The 13,396-nt window shown below is 60.1% G+C and overlaps 1 protein-coding gene across 1 annotated transcript; it reads left to right on the top strand.

Moving 5' to 3' along the window:
• The first annotated feature begins 9,751 nt into the window (after positions 1–9,751).
• ISLR2 (immunoglobulin superfamily containing leucine rich repeat 2) lies at positions 9,752–11,977 on the top strand. The gene has a single exon (XM_040969612.1). It carries the CDS (start codon positions 9,752–9,754, stop codon positions 11,975–11,977), a length of 2,226 nt encoding a protein of 741 aa, XP_040825546.1.
• The last annotated feature ends 1,419 nt before the right edge of the window (positions 11,978–13,396 follow it).

The following is a 13,396-nucleotide window of genomic DNA, read 5'->3' as shown; positions in this document are numbered from 1 at the left end:
TCATCTCTCTCCCCCTTCTGTCCATGGGTCCGGAGGGATGCAAAAGGCATGTTCCCCGGAAGTGGTCCCCCAAACCCATGCATGAAGTTACCCTAACATTTTTTTCTTTTAGAGCAATCCTTCTCAATGTCTCTCTTTTTATTATGCTCCCTTAAGGAACTTTTTTGTTGTTGTTTTTTAATGATTCATCTGTTTCAGGCTTGTAGGATGGCTCAATCGGCTAATCCTCTACATACCTACAAGTGCCAGCATCCCATATGGGCGCCGGTTCCTGTCCCAGCTGCTCCACTTCCCATCCAGCTCCCTGCTTGTGGCCTGGGAAAGCAGTTGAGGACGGTCCAAAGCCTTGGGACCCTGCACCTGTGTGAGAGACCCAGAAGCTCCTGACTTTGGATCGGCTCAGCTTTGGCTGTTGCAGCCACTTGGGGAGTGAACCAGCGGGCAGAAGACCTTTCTGTTTCTCCTTCTCTCTGTAAATTTATCTTTCCAATAAAAATAAATAAATTCAAAAAGAGAGAGATCTGTTCCAAAATCAGAGTTACAGAGAGAAGGAGAGACATGGGGAGAGGTTTTCCATCTGCCAGTTCACTCCTCAAATTGTCTGCAAGCTGGAGCTGGTGGGTCCAAGACTGGGAGTCTGCAGTAGGTCCTTGTAACTGTCAGAGAAGGGTCTAGAATATCTCCCAACTGCCTCCACACCACAGCCAGGACGACAACAGGAAGCTGAAGTCTCCATCCGCCCTCGCGGATGCCTTGGCTTCTTGGCTCCTGGCACTTCCTCCTGCTCAGCACGAAGGAATGCATCTGAGGACCAGCTGCCCAGAGCACACTCAAGCCCATTGGGAAACAAACCTTCATGTTGCCTTGCATCAAGAGCCAAGCCGATTGCAAAATCAGGCTGGGGTTTGGAGGGTGGGTAACCGCAGGAATTTTCCAAAAAGCCGGGCAGACAGACCCCATGTGGCCCTGGCTGAGGCTGGGTGCATTGTGCAGACTGCCCAGGGGCCGGCGGTGGCTGGGACATCCAGGGGACGAACCGTTGCCTGTGGGCCACAACCCAGACTGACGCAGTTATACACCGAGTCAGCAGAGCAGGTGGTAGAGGAGGCTCATGGTGGTGCCCCCTGGAAGGCAGCTTGTGAGCAAGGCACTGGGTGTGTCTGTGTGTGCGCCTGTGTGTGTTGCAAGCATGTGTGCACGTGCGGGGGGGTGGGGTGGGGAAGATTGGGATTGTTTTGAGGGATCCGAGTTCAAATTCCAACTTCCACCATGCAACCTTGGAGCCAGAGGCTGTTCGGGTTCTCCAACCTTGCATGTAAATTAGTGGTAACCCACACATCATAAGAGGGCAAGAATTACAGGAAGTGCCCTCAAGCATAATGATAACCTTGATTGCCAAAGCAATGAAAAAATAACAATAATAAAGCAAAAACTCCATGCACCCAGCACCCAGAGCAGTGGGCACTGTGGGGACTCCAGAGCATCCCAGGAGTGCTCTGCCTCTCCCCTCCCCTGCCTCTCCCCTCCCCTGCCTCTCCCCTGCCCTGCCTCTCCCATCTCCTGCCGCCTGCTTCCAGGGCATACAAGGTCCCCTGGCCTTTGGGTCTTTTGATTCTTCCTCCTGCTTTTCCCAGCCTCCTCCTCCTCCTCCGTGCCCTCTGTCCCCTTGTGGTTGAGGCCGCAGGGATTTATGACGTTGCCTCTCTCATGTCCCTGTCTGGCTCCTAGACAGCCATCTGCATGACAGACTTGCAGGCAGGATGGAAGGGCTGGAAGAAGCGAATAAATACATCAAGTCCCCAGCTGGGCCTGGAGATAAGGCCCCCGGGGACCGGGCTGAGCTGAGCTGAGCTGAGCTGAGCTGAGCTGAGCTGAGCTGAGCAGCGCCCTTGGCTGAGCCATCCCCACTGCTGCTCCATTGCAGGGGCTGCAGGGGGTGGGGGTGGGGCTCTGTGCTGAGGGACTCTGGGTGATCGGTGTGATCAAGACAAGACTGAGTTGGAGAATGCGAAAGAGTCCAACTCCACACACACACACACACACACACACACACACACACACACACACGATCCCTGAAACAGGTGCAGAATTCGAAACACTTGCATGACAGGTGCAGGCCCACCTGGGGTGATGCAGCCAGGCTGTCGGCCTGCAGGTAGCTGCCTCCAAGCTTGGAGTCAGTATTTGAGGGTCCCCAAGTCATCTCTCCCAGATGTGGGGTGGAGGCTGCTGGTTCTGGCACTCATGAACACAGTTGTAGCTGAGGTCAGCAGACCTACAGGCACTCTAGCACACCGGCGCGTGCAAGCAAGCGTAGGTGTTCAAGGGGAAGTGGGCAGGGAGGCCGCCGGCGTGGGCTGTGGCAGGGTCCTCGCAGTGGGACTGTAAGATCCTTGCTCCTATTTTCCACCTGGACTGCCCAGGACCTCAGTTGAGAGCTACACGTCAGTCACGCGGGAGCATATCCAAGTTTACGAATGACTCCTCGTGCGCATGCGCAGCCCTGCAGTTCCTTCTGCTCCCGAAATAGTGTTGGATCCCAGCACTGGCATTTCCAAGAACAGATTTGCATCCTTCCAGGAATTCTGAGAAAGCAGAGCACCCTCTGATTTTCAGAGAGAGAGTCTTTGAACCTGCTCACACCACCCCTGCCTAACCTTAGCCAGCCAGGACCCTGCTTATGGGCGGCAGGGGACACAGAGCAGCCTCCTCACCTGGTTCCAGCATTGTGGTGCAGTGGGTTAAGCTGTAGTTTGCCACTCCAGCTGGAGCCCTGGTTCAAGTCTTGGCTACACCACTTCCAGTTCAGCTCCCTGCTTGTGCACCTGCGAAAGCAGCAGCAATGGCCCAAGTGCTCCCCAACATGGGAGACCTGGATGGAGCTCCTGGCCCCCGACTTTGGCCTGGCCCAGACCCAGCTACTGTGGCTATTGGGCATATGTACCATCTCTCTTTGCATCCCCTTTTGTGTCACTCTGTCTTTTAAATAAATATTTTTTTAAAGTAGGTATCTGATATGGCTCTTTTTTAAAAAAAATTTATTTTTTATTACAAAGTCAGACACACAGAGAGGAGGAGAGAGAGGAAGATCTTCTGTCCATCTGATGATTTACTCCCTAAGTAACCGCAATGGCTGGTGCTGCACAGATCCAAAACCAGGAGCCAGGAACCTCCCCCAGGTCTCCCACGTGGGTCTAGGGTCCCAAGGCTTTGGGCCGTCCTCAACTGCTTTCCCAGGCCATGAGCAGGGAGCTAGATGGGAAATGGAGCTGCCAGGATTAGAACTGGCACCCATATGGCATCCCATTCAAGGCGAGGACTTTAGTCTTTCTTTCTTCTTCTTTTTTTTTTTTTAGAATTTTATTACTGCATCCTTTTTCTTTTCTTCCTTCCTTCCTTTCTTTCTTCCTTTCTTTTTTTCTTTTTTCCTTTCTTTCTCTTTCTTTCTTTCTTTCTTTCTTTCTTTCTTTCTTTCTTTCTTTCTTTCTTTCTTTCTTTTGAAGAGTTATTGTTTTTATAGCAAAATCAGATATACAGAGAGGAAGATCTTCCATCCAATGATTCACTCCCCAAGTAGCCACAACGACTGGTGCTGCACCAGTCTGAAGCCAGGAGCCAGGAGCTTCTTCCAGGTCTCCCATGTAGATGCAGGGTCCCAAGGCACCAGCGCCCATATGGGATCCCAGCGCATTCAAAGCGAGGACTTTTAGCTGCTAGACCACCGCACCAGGCCCTGATATTGCTCTTTATAACTGCGGTCACTCTGTCTTCCATGCATTCTGATACAAGGTTTGGTCACTCTGACCATGCCTTTGCCACCCCCCCTTCTCACTGGTGGTAAACCTGGGCGCAGACACCTCCATGTCCACTTCAGGGCTAGAGAGAGAGCCCTGAATCCAAGCCAATCAGCTGGGTCCCTTGAGCCATCTACTGACTCAGAGCCAGGCTGACATGAAGGCACCGGGAGCCTGTAACTTCAGGGAGACGAATCCAGGCTGAGCGTGTCAGGTGCCTAAGCCAGGCTGACATGAAGGCGCCAGGAGCCTGTAACTTCAGGGAGACGAATCCAGGCTGAGCATGTCTCGCACACTGAGAGGGCTAATCTTGCTGTTCCCAAAGGCCTCCTTAGCCACCCAGGGACACAAGCCTGAGGCCGCAGCCTCCTGAAGGCTGGCACTGGAGCCTCGGACTCAGCCTGCCTGGAACCCACCTGCCTCTCAGATGCTACCCTCTTCCCTCCCGCCTCCCCGTGCAGTGCCACCCCTTATGCAGTGCCATGAGCAAGTTACAGGAGCCATCGCTGGCACAGCTGGCGTGCATTCTGATGGCTGTGGCCGTCTGAGCCAGCTGCATGTCAGACCTGATTGCATGAAAGCATTGGCAGCAGGGCCAAGGGCTGGACCCTGGATGATGCATATTAATTAATTATTAATAATAACACCATTCAAGGAAACCCCTTCCCATGGCATCAGCATGCCACCACAGGTGGCTGCGTTCCTCCCAAATCAACAGTCACGTGTAGATTTTTTTTCCCCCTAGAAAATAATTATAAAGTCAGAGAGTCCAATAAATTCTTAAACAGAATGGGTTTTTAATTAAAAACCTTCTCCCTCCCTAAACCTGCGGCTGTCAGGCTTGCTTCCAAACACAGCTAGAGGCGTTAGAATCTGGATTTAAGGAGCTAAACTAGACGCTTTTATGAGTGGTAATAATCGTAATTGTGACTGCTATGCACCAGAGGTAGGCTGAGCCTGGGGTGGGGTGGGATGGGGCCAGAGCTGAGGTCCTCCTAACCCGAGGTGGGACATACATAAGCTGGCCTGGTCATCATGCCCAGACCGAACTCTGTAAGGCCATGAGAGTGAGTGATTCTAGAACTAAGGGTTCATCTACTGGTTCCTGCCAAGGATAGAGGTTTCGGGAGAATTCGGAGGGAATGCCGGGAATTCCACAGGATGCAGACTCCTGAGATGTAAACCGCATGGGCACCGGAGGGGAAGCCCCCCACCACACCCAGGGGTCTTGGTTCTGCCTGCCTGATAGGAACCCAGTGGCTCCTGCACCCCGCGACCCCCAGATCCCGCAGGAGCTCCAGCAGGGGGCGCGCACCGACCAGGCCGTGCCCGACACCTGGGGCGCAGAGGCGGGGGAGCATGTTCGGATCCTGCAGGCGCCAGCCCGAGGTTCGGGCTAAGGTGTCTAACGTTCGGGTCCGCAAGGTGTCCAGTTAGACGGAAGGGGGAAAAAATGAAGGAAGGACGGCAAGAAAGAAATAAGGAAGGGAGGGAAGGAGCGAGGAAGGATAAACGAAGGAAGGAAAGCAGGTGAGGCTCCAGGTCTCGGTCTCTGAGCCAGCTGCGGGGGGCGTGGAGGGGCAGCACAGGACCCCAACATGGTCAAAAATCTCATTAGCCCTTAGGTGGGAGAGATTCTGTTGCATATCTGAGGTCCTTGGCACTCGCACTAGAAACCTGGAGGACCCCTGTCCCCCACGCAACTCCCCCATACCCGACGAGGTGCCTTTTAATAATCAAAGCTGTGGGCGCGGTGCGAGTGGCAGCTGCGCGTCAGCACCTGCCCACGGCGAGTGCCCTGGACGCCACTGGCATTTGTGTCGCGCGCGGGGTCTCCTCGCTCAACTCCTCCCAGGTTTCAAGAGGACTCTGCCCTGCCACCAGCGGGTACTGGCAGGGGCGTCTTTTCCCCACAGGGCAGGGTCGGGAACAACAACAACAACAAATAGCTGCACAATGGGCGGGAGCCGAGGGGAACCGACGGGAGCCCTGAGGCCCCGGCTCACCTCCCTAGGCGCCTGGAACCCTCCTAGTCACCAAAGACCGCCTCAGGCTTCGGCATCCCCGACCTGACGGTGCGGAGAGGGGCACTGCCGGCGGGTGTGCCCCCAGAGGTTCCCAGAGCCGCTGGCTAGACAGATCCCGCTGGCTCTGGGAGGTTGTGCGCACAGGCCCACCGGGCCACCCGCTCTTCCCTGCCCCGGAAACTGTCTTTCTTCTCTGCTCTCTTTCAATTTATCCCCCTCTGTCCTGGCCTCCCCCCAAAAAACAGGGAAGAAAGGTGAAAAATTGGGGCTGGGGGGAATGACTCCCGAGGGAACCTCCCTCGCTGCCTGGGCGCCTCAGAAATGGGCCGCAGGAGCCCAGGTGCGGGACTCATCCTGTCCCTGCAGCGGGGACCCTACCTTCTCCCGCAGCTGCGCTCCCAGAATCTCCACCTTTGGTCCACACGCCCTAGATGCCGCCAGACTCCGCAAACAAAGGAGCCGGTGCCGTGGCCCACGCCATCCCCACCCTCGGTCCCGCAAGGCCCAGAGACCGGCTCCCGACCCGTCCCATCGCAGCCCTGGCAGGGTCACTGGGATCTCTCACGGGAACCTGCTGCTTCAACAACTCTCCCTCCCCCCTCCAAAGCGCCTTGGCACATCCATCCCCCATTCCACCCTCACTCCCGTCACGAGCAGGCGGCGGCCAAGTTCTGGGTTCGGAACTCCATGCAGAGCGAGCTGCGCGCGGGGCCGCCCGCGGCGAGGACGGGAGGAGGAGAGCGCGCGCGCGCGCCGGGTGTGTTCATATTTAATTTACAAAGGCACCCTCCCGGCCGGGTGGTCTCTTCGGAGGCTGCGCTCCTTGCCTGTCTTCCTCCCCCACCCCTGGCCTCAGCTCATTAAAATGCTCAACACTCAAATCAGGGTATTGATCTAGCAGAGGCCCCAAACGCACCGCGCCGCGCCGCTCTCCAACCGCCGTGAAAGACCCTCACTGCCCCGGGCTGAGGTCTGGGAGCCGAACCCCGGAGCGCACGCCTGTCCGAGGCTCGGCGCCCACGCAAAGCACGGTCACCGGGCTTCTGCCAGTCCCCCGGACTCTCTGTTTTCGGTTCTGGCCGGCAGCTGTCTACAAAGATGCTGTAGGCAGGCGGGGGTGGGAACCGGGTTTTAGCCAAATGCCTCGACATCGCCGCGCCTCCGCCTCCTCGATGCTAAAAGAAATGTCGGGGCTCCATCAGAGTTCGGGAGCGGGAGTTGGGAACAGCGCGTCCGCCCGGGCCGGCTGTTGTGTGAGGGTGTGAGACGGCCGGCGGCGGCGGGGGCGGCCTAAGCGTGGTTCCCAGCCGGCGCCACGCGCGGGGGGTTGGCGGAGCGCTCGCCTTAGGGAGAGAAGGGGAGGGAGCCCTGCTGGAGCCCTCGGAGGTGCTTCGGAGGAGCGGACGCGGTCTAGCCAGCCCCGCAGCCTCCCGCGACAGCCCCGGCGCCCCACTCGCCTGCAGCTAGCAAGACGCGAAAGCAAGGTGCTTGCGGGCGCCAGCCTGGCTTCCCGGGAGTGCACGCTGGCCCCGCGCCCCGCCCAACAGTGCGCACGGGACCGCGCATTGGGCGGTGGGCTTCTGGCGGTGGCTTAGCCACAAAGACCAGACGTAAGGGACTCCCGGCTTCCAAGGTTGGGCCAGGGATGGTGGCGAGCTAAAGGATGGGGCGCCTTTCTCCCCTCCCCGCCCCGTGCCCTGCGCGGCCACTCGCTCTGGACTTCGGGTTAGCCTAGTAGGAAGGGGGCAGTGCGAGGGGGAGATCAGGACTAGAATCTGCCCAGATCCAGGCAAAAAATAAAAAGGCAGGGAGGGAGAGGCGCTCTGCTAACACTATCAATTATGCATCGTGTTGAACGTGGCTTCGGGGAGGTGGCGGCCGGCTGGGCGGTGCGGGAGACAAGGGCCCGCGCGAGCAGAGCGAACGCGGCTCGAGGTCTGCCTTCTCCACCGCCTGTGATTGCAGAAAGTGTTTCGAGGCAAAGACACGCCCCCACCCGCCCGCCCCGCAGCCGCGCGCTTGCCTTTCCCCCCAGTTCCTCAAAATGGTTTGTCTCACGTGTTGCGGGGCGTAAAAGCCGCTCCGGCTTCAATTCGCAGCGAAGCTTGCGGGCGCTGGAGGCCGGGCGCGTGAGGGTGAAAAGCGCGTGAAGGTGGGTGAGAGGGACAGGAAGAGGGTCCCGGGGCGGGCGGGTGTTCTTGCCAGCGCAGACGCTAAGGAGGCACAAGTCCGACGCGTAGAGGTGCAAGGTTTGCGTGCAACTGTGTCTGCTCCTGGGGAAGGGAACTGGCGGTGTGGGAGTGACAATGTCAGCAGGAGGTGGGCTACTTGCGGGAGCGGTGGGCGTGGGACGCCCCTGTGACCGACGTGTCTTGGCCGGGGCGGCGGCGAGTGGGGGGGGGGGTCTACCCAGCCTTCACAAACGCAGACGTTGTGAGGAGTGGGAGAGGCATGCGCGTCCCCGCCGAGCCTGGGAGCGCGCGCAAGGGCTCTGCTCTCACTCTCTCCCCAACCCGCTGCCAGACGTGGTAGGAAAATCTCAAGTGGGACTTCGGGACCGAGGGAGTCCCTCCCCACCCCCCAAAAAACTTATCTGGCCCCTTTCTCTGCCCCATCACGGTTTTCCCTACAACCGCAGGAACAGATGCGGGAGGCTACTGCGGGCTGTGCCCCGGCTCCGCCACAGCGCGCAGGAGAAAGGGTTCTTGCTCCAGGGCAACGCACTAGAGCAGGCGGGTGCGGGTAAGTGGAGAACCTGTCCCCGCAGTAGCCTCAGCCCAGGTGGGCGTTGGCCCAGCCTCAGGCGTCCACCCACTCCTCCTTCCTGCAATCTGCAGGCTGTGTTGGGGCGAATCCTGGAGCGGAGGGATGCTCCACTAGGAGCTAAAGTGGAGTGGAAAGGTGCATGCAGGGTCGCGGGTGCCCGAAGGCGGGAGCGGGGAGGGGGGATAGGAACATGTCACACAAATGGGCTGGGGCTCCTGAGGGGGCTGTGTGGCTGAGAATGGGGCTGGGTGGGGATGACCAGTAGCTGGGAAGGAAGGCTCAGGCTCTTGAACGGATTCCAGCGTCCCGTAGCAGTGTAGCCCCTCTCTTGGGAGACCCAATGATTTTGTCTTCTGTGCCGTGCAACTGGCCGGGAGTTTGGGTGGGGGGAGGTGGACTGCAGTGCCTGGGTTTTCCCTGAGGAGCTGCCCTGCAAGAAGGGCCAGGGGTTCTGCTTCCCCACTTGCCACCCCGCAGGGCTCACCTGCTGGGATTTCGGTCTCCCGGGAGGGGGCTGTTACATGCGCCTGGGCTCCCTTGTGGGACGTGTGCCTGTCTACCCTCACAATGCATAGGGACGTGGCTTGCACCGTGCTCGAACACCCTGCTGTGCAGATGCTGGGTGCAGCCAGGAGGGAACAATGCGGGCACTGGGTGTCGTGTGCTAGACTGGGTGTTCTTGTGTGTGGCTATGAAATGCTTTGGGGAGCTGCAAGGTCCTCTCACAGAGCAGAAGTAGGCAAGGCAGGGGGCAGTGGATCCAGGGCATGGGTGTGTGTGTCTGTAGGGGGGAAGGGTGTTTTGTCTTGGTTCGTGCCTGTGTGAGTGCTGGCGGGACAAAGGGTAATGGGCAAGGCAGCCCAGTCAAGGACAAACAAATGCCCTCATTGTGCATCCATTTTATCTTGTTGGCTGAAGACTTGGAAACACAAAGAGGGGTCAGTGCCCAACCTGTTCAAGGGTAAGTTGGGGTGGGGGTAGGGAAAGAGAAAAGAAACAAACAACAACAAAAAAAACCCCACCATCCTTTGGGCACCCAGGTTGGTATTGGTTCCACTCGTGGCTACTCAGATTTTGAGGACAGAGCTTGATGGGGGGGATGGGAAGCTAGGGCTGCCGGTCACCTTCTCCTCTCTTCTCCCCCTTAGGAGTGTAGGAGCCGCCATGGCGCCCCTCCGTGCCCTGTGGTTGTCCTGGGCCCTGCTCAGAGTGGCAGCGGCATGCCCAGAGCCTTGCGCCTGCGTAGACAAGTACGCTCACCAGTTCGCCGATTGCGCCTACAAGGAGCTGCGCGAGGTCCCCGAAGGACTGCCTGCCAACGTGACCACGCTAAGCCTGTCGGCCAACAAGATCACCGTGCTTCGACGCGGGGCATTCGCCAACGTCACGCAGGTCACGTCGCTGTGGCTGGCGCACAATGAGGTGCGCACCGTGGAGCCGGGCTCCCTGGCCGTGTTAAGCCAGCTGAAGAACCTCGACCTGAGCCACAACCTCATCTCCAGCTTCCCGTGGAGCGACCTTCGCAACCTGAGCGCGCTGCAGTTGCTCAAGATGAACCACAACAACCTGGGCTCGTTGCCCCGGGACGCTCTCGGAGCGCTGCCGGACCTGCGTTCGCTGCGCATCAACAACAACCGCCTGCGCACGCTGGAGCCCGGCACCTTCGACGCGCTGAGCGCGTTATCGCACCTACAGCTTTATCACAATCCCTTTCACTGCGGCTGCCGCCTGCTATGGCTGCAGGCCTGGGCCGCTAGCACCCGGGTCTCCCTACCCGAGCCAGACTCCATCGCTTGCGCCTCGCCCCCAGCGCTGCAAGGCGTGCCAGTGCACCGCCTGCCCGCCCTACCCTGCGCGCCGCCCAGCGTACTTCTGAACGCAGAACCAGTACCCGAGGTGCCTGGCGCCCCTCTACGTGCCGGCCTGACGTTCTTGGCGCACTGCGTGGCCGAAGGACACCCCACGCCCCGCCTGCAGTGGCAACTCCAGATCCCCGGTGGCACAGTCGTCTTGGAGCCGCCGGTCCCGAGCGGGGAGGACGACGGGAACGAGGCGGCGAACCCGAAGGGTGAAGGAGACGGGGACGCGCCCACGCCGACGACGATGGAGGCTCCAACATCGCCTCCACCCCCAGCTTGGCCCGTGCCCCCGGCCACTCCTCGTTTCTTGGCCCTCGCCAACGGCTCCCTGTTGGTACCGGTGCTCAGTGCCAAGGAGGCGGGCATCTACACCTGCCGCGCGCACAATGAGCTGGGCACCAACTCAACTTCCATGCGCGTGGCGGTGACTGCAGCCGGGCCCCCCAAACACGCTCCCGGCGCTGAGGGAGAAGCAGACGGACAGACTCCGACCTCTGGGCGCAAATCTACTGCCAAGGGCCGAGGTAACAGCGTCCTGCCTTTTAAGCCCGAAGGCAAAACCAAAGGCCGCGACGGCCAAGCCAGAGTCGCTGTCCTCGGGGAGGCGGAGCCGATGCAGGAGGAGGAGGAGGAGACCGAGGCAGGTGAGGAAGAGGAGGCCGAAGACTCGATTCCTGAAGACGCGGCGGAGAAGCAGCACTGCGGCCATGGAGACCCGTCCCGGTACGTGTCCAACCACGCGTTCAACCAGAGCGCGGAGCTCAAGCCGCACGCCTTCGAACTGGGCGTCATCGCGCTGGATGTGGCAGAGCGCGAGGCACGAGTGCAGCTGACGCCGCTGGCGGCGCGCTGGGGTCCCGGGCGGCGACCCCTGCGTCTGCTCTACCTGTGTCCGGCGGGCGGCGGCGCGGCGGTGCAGTGGTCGCGCGTGGAGGAGGGCGTCAACGCCTACTGGTTCCGCGGGCTGCAGCCCGGCACCAACTATTCCGTATGCCTGGCGCTGGCGGGCGAGGCCTGCCACGTGCAAGTCGTGTTCGCCACCAAGAAAGAGCTGCCCTCGCTGCTGGTCATCGTGGCGGTGAGCGTGTTCCTGCTGGTGCTGGCCACCGTGCCCCTGCTGGGCGCTGCTTGCTGCCATCTGCTGGCCAAGCACCCGGGCAAGCCCTACCGCTTGATTCTGCGGCCGCAAGCCCCAGACCCCATGGAGAAGCGCATCGCCAACGACTTCGACCCCCGGGCCTCCTACCTCGAGTCGGAGAAGAGTTTCGGGGCGGGTGGCGAGGCCGGCGGTGAAGAGCAGGGGGAGGCCCCGGAGGAGATCCTAGAAGAAGAGGAGGAGCAGGGGGACCCCAGCGGAGGCTTGCAGAGGGAGGAGAGCCTGGCGGCCTGCTCGCTGGCGGAGTCCCAGTCTAAGGTGAACCAGGAGGAGTTCGAGGCAGGCTCTGAGTACAGCGACCGGCTGCCCTTGGGCGCCGAGGCCGTCAACATCACGCCGGAGATTAACGGCAATTACAGGCAGACGGCGGGCTAAACCCCCTATCCCACCCTACCCTTCACTCCATCCCACCTCACCCCTGCCCGGGCCACAAATACCTCCCTCGTCCCCCGCCCACTCCAATCCGCACCCACTCTGACCCTCGCCCCCAGCCTGAGGATCCAAGGCTTCCAGAGGGGACTGGGCCTCCAGATTCCCACCACCCTGGATGCGCTGAGCCCTCCACTCCAAGCACAGCGTCCCGCACCTCCTCCCCTGTGTAGGACCCCGCCGATGGATGGTGAGGTCAAGTCTACTACGCCATCCTATTTCCCTCTGCGACGATCCCCAAACCAGCCCCGCCTTGGGTGCCCCACAGCTCCCAGAGGGGTGTGGCCGCGGCTCCCTGGGCGGGGCGCTCCTCGGAGTCCTGCTGGCTGCCAGCATGCTGCAGGTCCCCGCGGGGGGATGGGCGACAGACCTTCCTGTTTCCTTCCAAAGCCCAACTCCGACCAGGGGTACGTGTGCCCCGAGACGTGCCCCCACCTCTTCTGTCTGGCTGGAGCCGACTCCGGTGCCTGGCGCGCTGCGGTTTCACGGCCCACCCCACCCCCACTCTGATTTCCCGGGTTTTGTTGTTTTCCAAGACAGCGACATTCTCTGGGTCTGGTGCTAACACCCCTTTCCTTGTCTCTAGGAACGTTGTGTGTATGTCCGTGTGTCGCTCCTCTCCTAACTTAACGAAATAAAACTCCACGGGACTGGGGCGCGCACCCCCAGTCCACTTGGGAGGCCAGTCGGTCCCCCGGGCATCAGGGCGTGGAGACTTCTGGCGACCCGTGGGGACGACAGCCTAAAGGCGCCCAGGGACGGGGAGCCAGCCGGGTCGGGTATCCCGGGTGCGTTCCTCGTGGGGAACCGTGCGCCAGGGTTGGCACAAAAGCCTGTGCGCAATCGTGCCGCGTCTGCCCCGTAGTCCTAGCGGAGGGTGTTCTGTAGGGGGAGAAGTCTGTGTCCTGTAGGATGTGACCGTGCGATGGGGGGCGGGGGGGGTGTGAGAGGGTGGGGGTGGGAAGGGCACGGCGTGGAGTCCCGTTTTCGTCGTGGGAGGAAAGCGTAGGGGGGCAGGGGGTGGGAAGGTGGGGGCGGGGCGGGCACACCAGCCCCTTTCCACGTAGCGCAGCACAGCACAAGCGCGGGCCCGGGGGTCGGGGAGTAGTCCCCGTCCCGGAACCCGTGCCCTTTTCTAAACGCGTCTGTCTAAATGGTCAATAAAAGCATCGATTTGAACGGGACTCCGAGACTTTTTTTTTTAATCCAGGGACAGAGGGAGATCGCCTGCAGGAGGAAAAAAGAATCCAGAGGAGGGAGAGGGTTTCCCGTGGGGGTCCTTTGTGTGATTTCCAGCTTTTCTGACCCGACTGTAGTAGGTTTTTGCACCCAGGGCCACTCTTGGAGGTGAAGGGGGTGGTTGGG

This window comes from Ochotona curzoniae, unplaced genomic scaffold, assembly GCF_017591425.1.
Source record: "Ochotona curzoniae isolate NIBS_2020 unplaced genomic scaffold, NIBS_Ocur_1.0 scaffold_4701, whole genome shotgun sequence".
NCBI classification, from domain to species: domain Eukaryota; kingdom Metazoa; phylum Chordata; class Mammalia; order Lagomorpha; family Ochotonidae; genus Ochotona; species Ochotona curzoniae.
Note: the sequence above shows the minus strand (reverse complement) of the source record. Positions and strands in the feature narration are given on the sequence as shown.